This window comes from Calidris pugnax, unplaced genomic scaffold (genome assembly GCF_001431845.1).
Source record: "Calidris pugnax isolate Ruff unplaced genomic scaffold, ASM143184v1 scaffold192, whole genome shotgun sequence".
NCBI classification, from domain to species: domain Eukaryota; kingdom Metazoa; phylum Chordata; class Aves; order Charadriiformes; family Scolopacidae; genus Calidris; species Calidris pugnax.
The window spans coordinates 813,169-828,211 of NW_015090919.1; the positions used below are offsets into that span (position 1 = coordinate 813,169).

The window sequence follows — 15,043 nt, forward strand, 5'->3', positions numbered from 1 at the left end:
CCTTACCTTCTTCAGCTCTTTCTTTGTCCAGAGAAGCTGAAGGGTTTTCAGCAACAGGAGTGGGTCCTGGCCTGGAGGAGGGGGAAGAGAGAGAGAGGGAGAGAGAGAGAAAAGGGGGGAGAAAAACAAAACAAAACAGATTTATTGGCTCTGTACAGGCAGCCTGGACACACTGGTGCATTGTTTCACCGCAGAGAAATCAGCTACTCCATGCCACTGTGTTTGAAACCACCAACCTTCCAACTGTCACTCAGGATTAAAGTGCTAAAATCCCTCACTCTGAAATCCTAACAAAATAACAGACATCATCCATGCATGGCTTTAACTAAACACGCACACGGGCTCAAACATTGAATAGCTGTAGTGCTGCATTTACAACTAAATCATGCTGCTGCTGCGCATCAGACACATCCCCACCGGCCCCACCGCCCCCCCACTTTTAATATCAAAACATAATGCTGCTAGAAGAGTAAGCAGCCCACAGGTTGGAAGGGATTATCAACACACCCATGTGTAATGAAATGGCTCTAAAGTGTTAACCCCACCACAGCCTGGGGGTGGAAGATGCCCCCAGGAAGAATGGGCAGATGAGCCTGGGTTTGCTGGGCTAGTGGGTGAATTAATGGGCAGATGAGCCTGGGTTTGCTGGGCTAGATCCGGGTGGCCATGGTGGCCAGGCGAGTGGTGGCTGGGCAAGTGGAGGATGTGCGAGTGGTAGTTGGGCAAGTGGTGGCTGGGCGAGTGGTGGCTGGGCGAGTGGTGGCCACATGAGGGGTGGCCGGGTGAGTGGTGGCCACATGAGGGGTGGCCGGGCGAGGGGTGGCCATGGGAGCCAGGCCAGCCACGCCAGGCTGGGCACAGGCTGGGCTCCGACGAGATTCAGACAAGAGGGTATGTGAGGAAGAAGGTGAATGCTGCTGGGATTAGTGCTAAGGCTGAAAAAAAAAGAGTGATCAGTTATTACAAAAGAAGGTCATTTAGAATGTTTCTCTTTTACTTTTCACCCAGTTATCTGAGAACTCACACTCAGCTGTTATTTTGTATCTATCATCATTCATCATACTGGTATTATTCATCATAACATTATTCATCATACTGCTATTTCTGAACCAAATGTTTAGGAATATTTCATCTTAAAAGCAGTAACATTTTTGATATCTGGTTCTATTTAATTCACAATCATTTACTTATGAAACCATGACTCAGAATATTCTGATCGAAAAATCTTCTACTGCATCAACAGTTTAAACATGGAGAAGGGATTTAAAAATCTGAATTTCTCTAAAACACTCCTCCTCTTGTGTTTTCATAAAGCCAAAAGAAAAACATTAAACTGAAAAGGAAACATCCTTTCAATCACCTTCTGCATTCTACAGTTCCTAAATAGCTCATTTTCAAACACTAGATTTCTTGCTTAATATCGCATCTCACTTCATATTTCAGGTCACAAAAAGCTACTTCAACTGTGAAAAGCTCTACCTCATCCAACTAAACTCTGAAGCACTGCATTTATAAAATATATTAAGTAACAAGCTGATTACTGGTCGAGCCAAGAAAATGATAGCATTCCCATTATCCACTAACCTCCGGGAAACACCAGCCAAATTAAAAATGCCACATTTACAATTCATAAGATAATATTTTCTCTCATCTTTGCTTGTTCTGAAATGTTGAACTCTCCAAACACTGGCTGTTCCCAGCTACTGCTGGTGCTTTGGAAAAAGAAAAGTCTCTTTTTACAACAGAACAGAAGAAAATCCAGATCCCTTCTCCCCACAAAATTAGCTACTGAGAGTGAAATCCAGCCTGTGTGTGTGCATGTATCCACATACACACACTCTCCTCTTGGCCTGACTCCCACGGAAATTTATACACACACAGGAAAAAAAAAAATTAGAATGCAACACAGTGTGTAACCAAATCCACTGTAAATCTGAACTGTAATTAATGCAGTGAACAAGCCGGAATGATACAGGAAATGAGGGCAGTTTGGAGAGCAGTGTTTCACTTCAGATACAGCCAATAATTCAACTTGTTAAAAAGCTTTCTAAACCTCAATCAACAAAACAAGCCCTTCTCTTACGTGACTTTTTCCTACCTTACCTCCCTGGAACTGAAATCAGATCTCACCGGTTTTTCCACACTTGGGCGCAGGAAATCCGTCTCCCCCACTCACCACCACGGGACTCCCCACGCCGCCAGCGCGGGTGAGGGGCAAACTGTCCTGGGTTGAGAGACACAGGACTAACTTATCTTCTAATGCTGGGGAAAATTGCACTTTTAGAAGACTCTAGTGTCTGAATTGGTGAAAATATTTACTTTATAGCCAGCCAGTCTCTATGGAATTCAAGGTCTTAGTGTTTTTGAGCCTTGCCAGGCGCAGGGACAAGGAGGAGCAAGGCCTGGGCATTTGACCCAGACTGGCCAACAGGGTTATTTCACACCATGAACATCACATTCAGTATCAATTAGAAAAGTTTGCTGCGTAGCTCTGTCTCCCTTGATGGTGGTGGGTCCAGACAATTCCTTGCCCCGGTGCCGGAGTCCTGAGGCCTTCCCTTCCTCCTGAAGCCGTTGCACTGGCAGTGTCCGCCATTTGCTGTCCCTGTGGGGAGCGCGCGGCTTCTGCTGAGAGAATGGGCTGATGTATATCTTATATCAGTGTCGGGATTAATACTGGTTCTTCAGTAGTGTTGTTAATTATTTATTAGTCTATTCAATCTATTCATATTTCAACCCTTGTGTTTCTTTGTGTTCCCCGATTCCCCCTCCTGGGTGATAGAAGTGTCTAAATGAGAGTAGATAGTTATGGGTCTTCTGAAACCATAACAGAAACAACCTTCCCCTCCCCAGCCCTAGAAGAGAATGCACCCATAATGCATACATTTCTCTCAGGTGCCTCGGGCGCTGCTGACCCTGCTGCTGGGCAGCCAGGCCACCAGCCGGCGGCACAGATCAGGTCCCAACCACCAGGGCAGGAAAAGATCAACCATGGGGAGGGCAACCACCCATCTTCTGGCATGACCTGATCAAGAGGATTCACCCTCCATTCAGTCTGGGCGTAAGAAAGAGGGAACTCCCATTCAGTTCTCCAGAGCAGGGACTGAACATGGAGAGAAGACAAAACACCACAACACTATGCTTCTGCTCAGTCCCACTGGAGTGGAAAGATGCTGCAGTTTACATTGGAACTTGAGCTACTGTACCTAGCTACCCCCAGCTAGTTCAGGAGGTGTAAACATGAGGGTCCACATCATTTTGGCAACTGAATGAAATGAACAATTCTTCTTTTCTTGTTCCTGTGGGACCTCTTTGGGGGACAGACCTCTTCATGGTTCTGGCACCACCCAGGCGGCTTCTGCTGAGAGAATGGGCTGATGTATATCTTATATCAGTGTCGGGATTAATACTGGTTCTTCAGTAGTGTTGTTAATTATTTATTAGTCTATTCAATCTATTCATATTTCAACCCTTGTGTTTCTTTGTGTTCCCCGATTCCCCCTCCTGGGTGATAGAAGTGTCTAAATGAGAGTAGATAGTTATGGGTCTTCTGAAACCATAACAGAAACAACCTTCCCCTCCCCAGCCCTAGAAGAGAATGCACCCATAATGCATACATTTCTCTCAGGTGCCTCGGGCGCTGCTGACCCTGCTGCTGGGCAGCCAGGCCACCAGCCGGCGGCACAGATCAGGTCCCAACCACCAGGGCAGGAAAAGATCAACCATGGGGAGGGCAACCACCCATCTTCTGGCATGACCTGATCAAGAGGATTCACCCTCCATTCAGTCTGGGCGTAAGAAAGAGGGAACTCCCATTCAGTTCTCCAGAGCAGGGACTGAACATGGAGAGAAGACAAAACACCACAACACTATGCTTCTGCTCAGTCCCACTGGAGTGGAAAGATGCTGCAGTTTACATTGGAACTTGAGCTACTGTACCTAGCTACCCCCAGCTAGTTCAGGAGGTGTAAACATGAGGGTCCACATCATTTTGGCAACTGAATGAAATGAACAATTCTTCTTTTCTTGTTCCTGTGGGACCTCTTTGGGGGACAGACCTCTTCATGGTTCTGGCACCACCCAGGAGTGCAAAAAGATTGCCCTTGGCAAGGATAATGAAGAAACAACAGTTATGTTCCCATTGGAATATCAGATAGGTTCCTGCCCATCCACATCTGAGAAGGAACCAGAGAAGTATCAGGAAACTAACACCAGGGTATCCGAGGTAAAAGGACAGGACCCTAGAAGAAGTTTCATAAGCCTTCCAGAACAAATCTGGAGAGCAGATTTGCTCAACACAAAAGGAAGAGAGGAAGAAATACAAGGGAAGGAAGAACAAAGCAAAGCAACTGAAAACCAAATGGTCATAACTGAACCACAAGTGCATCTGGGCTCAACTTGGAGGACAAGAACAGGGAAATTCTGGAGCGACCTCCAGACACTGTAGTAGGACTGAGAAGCAGCAATCACTGAGACATGGGTATTAAAATGAAGAGTGACTGCAAAAGCGAGGACAGGTCATAGAGTAGAATCACATAGAATCATAGAATCATAGAATTGTCCAGGCCGGAAGGGACCTCCAAAGGTTATTTAGTCTGACCTCCCCACAGAGGTCACAGAGGCCAGAAAAAAGCCTTGGTATGTCACACCAAGAACACTCAGAATCTCCACTTCTAAGGAAAAGTTAAATTCTGCAGAGACTCCTACATACTGAAGAGATCCCCAGCTATTAGCAAGGGTCATTCCATGAGCAGAACAAACGCAGCAAGGAGGAGGCCATGTAAAATGGCATAAAAAGCCAGTGTGGCAAGGAGGAGAGCATTGGCTCGTTCTGCTCCTGGCAGGGCTGCCATGCCAGAGGCTGCGACATGCCCCGGGCAGTGCATCCCGTTCAGTTCTTAGACCAAGCTTGAAGAGAAGGTCCTCATCTGACACTGATCCTTCACGCCTCCAGAAAAGGCGGCTGCAGACCAAAAAATATCTGGCAAAGCTTCACTGAAGCAAGGTTATAGCCCCTTTGGAGATCTCAAAAAGTCTCATCTGCACCCACTCCATCAGGACACAAATGACCTGGATTTCTTTGTCTGACAGTTTCTCCAAATCATGTGTTACTGTTTTAAAAGTTTTGACATAAATAAATTTCCTTTTAACATTTTTCATTCTGAAAATATATTTCCTCTGCCTGGTACCAAAATTGGAGGAGATGGTAAATCAAATGTCTTCTAGTTCTCAATATCTGTGGTTACATTTCAAAACCATATAAACCACAAGGCTTATATTTTTGAGTTTAAAAAGTGCCTTTGAGGAAAGCCATAAACTACTTTCTGTTCATTCTCTCCTTTTCCTTTGTGCATACATCACTCAAAACCTGCTGGGATCTCAACAAAAGCAGTGCCCGGGGCTGGTGAGGTAAAGCAGTGGTTTTGCTATTGCGTCCTTGTAAAATTCTGCCGCGTTACTCACCGGTTCTGCTGATATGCTCTGGGAAGAGAAACCCACTCCCTGAGCGGGGCTCCTCCTGTGTCTCATGTGGGGAAAGTGAGACACCCAGCCCCAGAGCATGAATTTGCCAGGGAAAAAAGAAACTTTCAGTGCTTTTTCTTTGTGTCAAAAGCCATTAGACACCCCACGGCCCGAGACGGGGAAGGATTACAGTCAATTAATTAAAGGTACAGAATGCAAAAAATAAAAAGCAACCCCAGAAAAGGAGGCTCATGGGCCTGAAATGCAAGATCAGGTCCTCCAAACAGTCAATCACAGCGAAATTCATGGGCAGAAGAGGTCAAGAACAAAATGCTAATGGTTAAGTCTTCTTTAGAGCTTACATCCCTGCCTTGCAAATTAACAGGGCTTTAATAAATGTTTAATGGAATATATAACAAATCCAACCCACCCAGTAAACAATCAGTAATTTTTTACTATTATCTCTTGGTTTGTGTGCTTTCTGCCCCAATAAATCCCTGAAATTTTTCCTCTGTGAAAACCCCTCTTAGTCTCAACAAGCCTTTGAGGTATTTTTCTGAAAGGAAAATAACGGTTCTAGATATTTCAATGTCACTGTAAAGGCAGGGAACCCATTTGCACTTAAAAACTAAAATATATAAATGTATAGGCGATGCATAAAGCGGGGGAGGGAGCAGAGTTATTCAGCCAATGCCTGTTTCAGCAGCCTGATGGGTACATCCAACGCTGTGTCGTTTCGATGACATCTAACACCCAGCAAAGTGTGTTATCTGGGTTACCAATTAATCAAAGTCTCTTACCAAAATCTACGTCGTCTCATGTTTTTTCAGAAAGGTGTCTGTAGTTCACACCAAGCATGGGCTAATTTTATAGAACAGCAAGCTGATTGATAGGGAACAGAAATTAAATCACTTTGATAATGCAAAGAATGAACAGAATCTCTAATAAAACAAGCTGGTTTAATTAAAAAGATACAAAATTCCTGCATAGAAAGTAACAGATTTTTACAGCTTGTTGGTTTTCTTGCTGTGCCTACTTTTAATGAGTGCATGCAAAACAAATACACCTTCCAACCTTGATTAAGTATTTTTGAACTTTAGAAAATGATTCCATCTGGAGTTTCTCCCAGCCATGTGAAATGACACAAAACCAATTTTAGAATATATGGGTATTATGCAATGCTCATTGTAAAATCCTGGGCATTAACTTAAAAAAAATAGAAAATAGAGGAAGTAGGAAAAGTGTTATATTATTTTAAAATTAGTAGAAAGACCAGAAAAAGCATGTCTACATGAAGATGTGGGCATCATCCGGCGGGGCACAGCTGTGCTGCTTCCTTGTGCTTTGCAGGAGGCTTTTTCAGTAATTTGTTCTTAGAATCACAGAATCACAGAATTGTCTGGGTTGGGAGGGACCTTTAAGATCATCTAGTCCAACCATCAACCCAACTCTGAAAACAAAAAAAAAAACAAACCAAAAAAAACCCCAAAACACACCCACATCACTAAATCATGTCTCTAAGCACTATGTCAACCTGTCTTTTGAACACCTCCAGGGATGGTGCCTCTGTGCAGCCCATTCCAAGGCTTCATAACCCTTTCAGTGCAAAATTTTTTCCTCATATCCAACCTGAACCTCCCCTGGTGCAACTTGAGGCCGTTTCCTCTTGTCCCATGGCCTGTTCCTTGGGAGAAGAGACCGACCCCCCCTGGCTGCCCCCTCCTTTCAGGGAGTTGGAGAGAGCGAGAAGGTCTCCCCTCAGCCTCCTTTTCTCCAGGCTGAACACCCCCAGCTCCCTCAGTCTTTCCACTTTAAGACCTCTTCTCCAGACCCCTCACCAGCTCCATTGCCCTTTTCTGGTCCCGCTCCAGCCCCTCAATGTCTTTTTTGTGGTGAGGGGCCCAAAACTGAACACAGTACTTGGGTTCATACTTGGGTTTATCCCAGGGTGTGGGGAGTGACACCGGACATGCTGTGTAACCCCGGAGGGTAACAATGCTGTACATCCTGGAATGAATGGTCACCGATCCAAATGGATATGATACAGCTGAATCCCTTTTTTGAAAAGCAGTCAGGATTTGGGATTTCAGCAGTGTCTGCTCCTGCCCCAACACCCCTTGTGCAGAAGGCGCCTTCAAGGGACGCTTAACACCCCGGCAGCAATGAGAGCAGGAGAGGAGGCCACCGGCAAATCCAGGAACAAACCAGGGAAATCTTACTGGAAATGGTGAGAGATTCCAAGAACAAGAGACCCCCCACAGCCCCGGGGCATCCCTGAGCAGCACCATTTTCAGGCAACTTCTTCCTTGCTGCTGTTTCTTTTGGAGTAGCTGTTGTGTTTCCATCAAAGCTCTATCCAGCTAAAATATAACCTTGCAGCAAGGCTGATGTAGCTCTCTTCCTCGGTTTCTGAGAGGGGGAAGAGTGAGTAATTAGTGCATCAGCAGCTGCAGAAGGTGGGATGGGTCTTTTTAGCCAGTCAAAACAGGCTAGATGTGATATCGTGAGAAGTGGTTTGTTGGTATCGCTGCTCCATCCCCCTTGCACCGATCCGTTCTCCATCCCTCATTGAGAACACATGTTCCAAATGACATTTAATGGCATTGTCGTAATTTGCCTGTATTTTTCTAAGCAGTGCCAAGGATTGTATTTCCTACTTCACCCGCAATGAAATGCAACCTCTGCTGGCTTTGTGTCCCCAGGAGCATGGCTGGGACAGGCACCACCTTCTGCAAATCCCAGGTCAGTTTTTCCCTGTTCTCATTCAATTCACTTTCTGCATATAAAAATCACAAAGGATTTTCCTTAATAGACACAGCACTGCACCAAATAAGTTATAACTGGGAGTGAAGAGGTAAATAAAAATATAGTTTCCCATAAAGAATCAAAAAACAAACAACTTATTCAAGCAGCCAAGAAAGCAGAGTCTGAACTACCCAGAATCGATGGTAAGAAGACCTGTACCAGCACAAGGGCCAGCAACGTGCCCCAGCACCGGGCACTGGCAGCCCAGAAACACCCCGCACCCGGGGCTGCATCCCCAGCCCCGTGGCCAGCAGGGCCAGGGGGGATTCTGCCCCTCTGCTCCGCTCTGGGGAGACACCCCCCAGTGCTGCCTCCAGCTCTAGGGCCACCAAGAGCAGAAGGACATGGACCTGTTGGAGCGGGGCCAGAGGAGGCCCCAGAGATGCTGGGAGGGCTGGAGCCCCTCTGCTGGGAGGGGGGGCTGAGAGAGTTGGGGGTTCAGCCTGGAGAAGAGAAGGCTCTGGGAAGGCCTCAGAGCCCCTTCCAGTCCCTAAAGGGGCTCCAGGAAAGCTGGGGAGGGACTCTGGATCAGGGAATGGAGTGACAGGATGAGGGAGAACGGTTTTAAACTGGAAGAGGGGAGATTTGGAAGAGATATTAGGAAGAAATTCTTTGCTGTGAGGGTGGTGAGAGCCTGGCCCATGTTGCCCCGAGAAGCTGTGGCTGCCCCATCCCTGGAGGGGTTCAAGGCCAGGTTGGATGGGGCTTGGAGCAACCTGGTCTGGTGGGAGGTGTCCCTGCCCAGGGCAGGGGGTGGCACTGGGTGGGCTTTAAGGTCCCTTCCAACCCAAACCATTCTGTGACTCTATGGTTCTATGAAGGGCTTTAGCAACCATTTGGCAACCACCATGTTTGCCCTGTGCTTCCCCCACACCACTGTGCCCAAAGCAGACAGTGGTTCCCTGGGGCCTGGGTGCCCCATCCTGTGGCTGCAGACGGTGCTGGAGCACCCATGGCCTCGTGGCCACTGTGCTGCTCTCAACACACATGCTCTCGGGGACAGGCAGGAGCGAGGAACTCTGCAGGCCGTGCACTAATGGGTGTCCACATCATCAACTGATCAGATCTTCAAGTTCACTGAACCGGGAGTGCCCATGGCTCTTGGATACCTTGTCATTTCCAGTTAAATTGTCCACAGTTGTCTTAAGGCAGATGGATTTTTTCAGGAATGTCATTCCCATTCCAACACCACCATGACCAGGATGAACTTCCAACGCATTCTTCTCCACCCCTGCATGTTACTTTCAAACAGAAACCCCCACTGCCTTGGGGATGGGGAGGTTTTTCACTCACAAGAGCGTCAGATGCACCTGCACCAAGGGGGTCAAAGGCCTTTAATAGTTTCCCACGGCGGAGCCTGTGTCTTAGGGAAAACAGCTATTTCCAGGAATGATAACAGTTAACTTCCAAGAACGCTATGACTAAGGAGTAACCGCTTGGTGATTCATCCCCGTCTCCGCCGGCGGCAGCGACGGGACTCACTGAGGAGAGAAGCTGCCCAGGGGTATTGGCTCGCGGAGCCAGCTCCTGTCCCAGCCTCCGCAGCCCGGCAGAGGAGCCCTGCCCCAGAGCCTATTCCATTGAGATGGTAATTACATCCCACCACTGCATCCTCCAGCACAAATTTTTACAAGAGGATCAGATGTCACAAAACTATTTCATTTCAGAAGCAGTAAATTGCTCTGCTTTAGCACCATTTCTAGGGCTCCAAAATTCACTCACCGTGCCCAGTTCCCATTCCTTAACTGCATCTCCTGCAAAAGACAAAGATGCTTTTTAAACGTGTAACTATGTGGGTTTAGCTGAATCCAAACAGCAAGGAAAGGAAGCACCAAGACAGAGAGGGTCCTTCTTTATAAGGTATGTCTGGCTCACTCCAGCCTTTGGCTCAGTTTCCAGTTTCAGCTCCAGCTTTCTCATCGGCAGAGCTTTGAACTCCACCGCATGGAACCCTCAGATCTCGGAAGGGAAGTAACCACATGCAGCTACCGCAGTCTTAAAAACTCCACACACCATGCATCTCCCCTGTAATTTTAACATTAAAGATTTAGCCTTTTGGGAGGTCTGTGAGTCGAGATTCGCCAAAGGAAAAGCGATCATTACTTGTTCCTCCAGTTCTTCATTCACACATTGGGATCCACCTCCTGCACTGCCACAGCCAGTGGAGCATCTGCAGCCAACAGGAGGGGGGAAAGGAGGGAAAAACACCTCAAATCAGTAAGTTCCTCACTTGTAGTCACCCGAGTATGAACATCAGCTCATTTTCGGTAGCCAGAATCCTCATTTAACATGAATGGTTCCTTATTTCTCCGTTTGTCGACTGGCTGTGACTGCTCTGAGGCATCTCTTCAGCCCCGTGCTGCCCTTAGGTGACAGTCGTCTGTCCCCACCGCCAGCGGGGAGCTGGAGGCTGAGCCTGGCTTTCCCTGCAGTCTCTCTGCAGGAGATGAAGTACCCGGGGCTGGAATTGATACTGCAACAGAGGTGCTCACATCACCCAACACACAGCCATGGTGTGGCCAGATAATAATTCCACCTGCACAACCAGACTATGGTTCGGTTCACGGGGTAGACAAAAACCCCGCTCAGCCCCAGACAATTCCCACTACCTGTGTCAAATGCAGGGGGAAGCATCATTTTATTCCAAAGGAGACTGCTGTTTCACTTAGCAGGAAATGTTTTGCTATATTATGGGGGGAAGTCAGCATCTAGAAGTTTATCTTGGTTCGTTATCGAAGTTCTTGGAAGTTATCGGTGGTTCTTCGCCATCTTTCAGACAGACCTGATTTAATAGAAACACAGAAGAGCCAGCAATTCCTGAACTGGAGTCTCTGGCTTTGATCTACAGTAGTAGCGTAACAACATTCAATACTGTATCACAGGGCTAGCTCTGCTAATTGTATTTTCTCTAATATCCCTGCAAAAGCTTATCACAAAGCATTCGGCTATGCATTCAATGCTCATTTCATGTTTCTCGTTTGATTCTTCTAGTGAAAAGCTGGAATTCCTCAGATGCCATTAGCTGAGCCCACCCCTTCCTGGGGTCACTTTGTTAAGCCATACCTTGGTCTATGCTGCCGACTCCAGCATTATTGAACAGCCAAAATTTAGAGATCAAACAGAAATATGGGTAGAGAATGAGCTGCACGGAACACAGAGAAACTGCCACGCTGGGGAGGGGAAAGGGACATGAGGAACCATGGGTAGAGTAACAGTGCATTGGGAGCAATACAAGCTTTTCTAGAAAAAGAATCCGGTCTTTCTCAATGACAGTAAAAGTCATTCTTTAACTAAGGGCAAAAGAGATCCCTTCCATTCTGAGAAATTTGAGTTATGAAAACATAATAGGAAACCTCACAATTTTGCTAATACATGCCCTGTTTCTCAGTGAGTCAGAAGTTCACATTCTTCTAATGCAACCTCCCAACTGAAAACAATCCCCACACTTCAAGTACAAGAATAATAAAGCACACATATGCTTCTTATAAAACAATCCTTACAAATAACCATGGCTTTTGTTTTCATAATGGCTAAAATTCATCATTTCCCCCCCAAAAAACACAGATCAAACAAAATGCACTCATTAAAAGACAAGGCTCGCTTGTCTGAGCAGAGCAGTCAATAACATTTTCCTCTTCTTTGCTTAGTGCTTTTTTGTCAATGAAGAGAGGGGAGAGCTGCTTGCCAGGCCCCACGGCGGGAGGCAGGCGGGCCCTGCGCCCCGGAGACCCCCACCAGGGACCTTCCTCTCCCCTGGCCCCGTCACCCTGAGGCCATCACACTCCTCTCCTGCCCGGGGCGGGCAGACCCCTGAGCATCCCACCGTCTGTCACTGCGTGCGACATGCGAGCAGATGCCCTTTGGATCTGCTGCCAACTAAAGAAATCAAAAAGAAACCTTTGGGAACATCCCCACCTTGTCCTGGGGACAGGAGACTCCTGCTTAACCAACTTGATCTCTGTCTATGACAATTGACCTGCCTTCTAGATGCAGGGAAGGCTGTGGACATTGTCTACCTGGACTTTGGTAAGGCCTTTGACACCGTCCCCCACAGCGTTCTCCTGGAGAAACTGGTGAATCATGGCATAGACAAGTGTCCTCTTCACTGGGTAAAAAAACTGGCTGGATGGCTGTGCCCAGAGAGTTGGGATTAATGAGGTGAAATCTTGTTGGTGGCCGGTCACCAGTGGTGTCCCTCAGGGCTCGGTTCTGTGGCCAGTCTTGTTTAATATCTTTATTGATGATCTGGATAAGGGGATTGAGTGCACCCTCAGTAAGTTTGCAGATGACACCAAACTAAGTGGGAGTGTTGATCTGCTTGAGGGTCCCTCTACAGAGGGACCTGGACAGGTTGAATTGATGGGCCAGGGCCAATGGGATGAGGTTCAACAAGGCCAAGTGCCAGGTCCTGCATTTCGGTCACAACAACCCCAGGCAACGCTCCAGGCTGGGGGCAGAGTGGCTGGAGCTGCCGGGCAGAAAAGGACCTGGGGGTGTTGGTGGACAGCCGGCTGAACAGGAGCCAGCAGTGTGCCCAGGTGGCCAAGAAGGCCACCAGCATCCTGGCCTGTATCAGGACCAGCGTGGCCAGCAGGAGCAGGGCAGGGATGGTGCCTCTGGACTGGGCACTGGTGAGGCCTCACCTCCAGGGCTGGGTTCAGTTCTGGGCCCCTCACTACAGGAAGGACATTGAGGTGCTGGAGCGTGTCCAGAGGAGAGCCACCAAGCTGGGGAGGGGTCTGGAGAACAAGTCACACGAGGAGAGGCTGAGGGAACTGGGCGTGTTTAGTTTGGAGAAGAGGAGGCTGAGGGGAGACCTCATTGCCCTCTACAGCTCCCTGAAAGGAGGGTGGAGAGAGGTGGGGGTTGGTCTCTTCTCCCAAGGGAATAATGACAGGACCAGAGGAAATGGTCTGAAGTTGGGGTAGGGGAGGTTTAGATTAGATTTTGGGAAGAATTACTTTCCTGAGAGGGTGGTCAGGCACTGGAACAGCCTGCCCAGGGAGGTGGTGGAGTCACCATCCCTGGAGGGATTTAAGAAACATGTAGACGTAGCTCTTCAGGGCATGTTCTAGTGCGCAAGATTCTTGGGTGGGTGGGTGTAGGGTGTGTGTGTGTGTTTTGTTTGTATGGAGGTTTTGGGGAGTTTTGGGTGTTTTTTTTTTTGTGGTTAGACTCAATGATCTCAAAGGTCCCTTCCAAGCATGAACATTCTGTGATTTTGTGCGGCATGCGATCAGATGCCCTTCGGATCTGCTGCCAACTAAAGAAACAAAAATGAAACCTTTGGGAACATCCCCATCTCGTGTCACTCTCGGTGACAGGAGACACCCCCTCCCCTCGTGCAGGGGCAAAGGGGCACAGCTCACCCTGTTAATCTGAACACGCATGTGGGTCACCAACTCAAACAAGCAGGAACCATTGGGGGCTGCTATCAACCCACCCTGGCTCTATGGTTACGTAAGTGGCAATTCTAAAAATAATACTAAGAAGTTGCTTTCCAGGCAGGTAATGAAATCCAAATTAATAAAGACCTAAAAATATAACAATCGTTAGCCTTTTGCAAGTAATTGGCAACACTTTTAATGGTTTCCTCATCTGGCAGATGGGCTATAACCTCATTATCAAGGATTATTAAGCCCCAAGATGACAATACAGTCGCTGGCACAGGAGGGTTGCAGACTGATGGGAACGGGGGCACACAGCGAGGGGAGGGCACCCCTGCGCCCCCTCACCCCCCGTGGGTTCCTGACACCCTCTCCCCAGACCCCACCACCGGCACGGCCGGGCAGACGACGGGAGGCACTGGGCTCGGCAGATCCCCATCCTGCTGACACCATGGCCTGTGTTCTGGTGGTCAAACCTGCTTAAGCTGTGTTTAAAATCACGTGGCTTTTCTACACAGTTCCATCATAAAATATTTCTTTTCCTCCAAATACTCAGCCCAGGCGCTATTTTTACTTCCTTTAGCCAACAGCCTCCTGCATGTTTCTCAGTGACAAAGCGCCATGCGTTTTGTTCCCGGGACTGGGGACGGGTGAGGAGCGAGGCCCCGCGCTCCAACGCTCGCTGCCAGGGAAGGGGCTGTTCCTCTCACCGACCCCCACCAGCCCAGGGCAGCATGGACCTGCCACAGCCGGGGCACAGGGTGATGTCCCTACATCAAGTTAATGGCACTTTCACGGACATGGAAATGCAGCAGTTTATACTCACCATGTAAACCAGCACTCCAGAAAACTGACAATTCCTTCTTTCAAGCTTATCATGCCTGCAAAGGTGAAGAAAACTAATACTGCCCAGGACAACAGGGGGAACACCTTACACATGTCCTTGTTTTCTGGCTCCTTAGTGCTGAGGCTGTTGGGGGCGGCAGCAGGTCTAGGGACTGAACTGCAGCTTGGGGAAGAAGAATCAGATGCAGAATACTATGATAAAGCTAAAAAGATGTATCTTTTCCTCTCCAGACATCTCTGGAAATCCCCAAGTTCTAAACCCAAGAACCTTTAACTGTCTCTCCTAAGTAGTTTTCCATGAAAAAAACCAACTGTTAATACTAAAAAGCCATAATACATGTTTTGAAGTCGTCCAACTTTCTTTTTAGAACAGTAACAATAGTTTGATTCTTGTTTAACCGCCATTTCACTGAATTTCACTGAATTTTAGAGTTGGAAGGGACCATAGAGATCATCTAGTCCAACTCCCCTGCTGAAGCAGGATTGCCTAGAGCTAGAGCATGTTACTCAGGAACATCCAGGCGGGTCTTGAAAATCTCCAA

General features: G+C 47.7%; 1 protein-coding gene across 1 annotated transcript in view; it reads right to left on the bottom strand.

Annotated features, from left to right (window-relative positions):
• Positions 1–15,043, bottom strand: part of EXD3 (exonuclease 3'-5' domain containing 3) — a 313,559-nt gene that overhangs the window by 206,330 nt on the left and 92,186 nt on the right. The window contains exon 3 of the mRNA XM_014949705.1: positions 7–71. Coding sequence (XP_014805191.1) covers positions 7–71 — 65 coding nt within the window. The remainder of the gene's footprint in view (positions 1–6; positions 72–15,043) is intronic.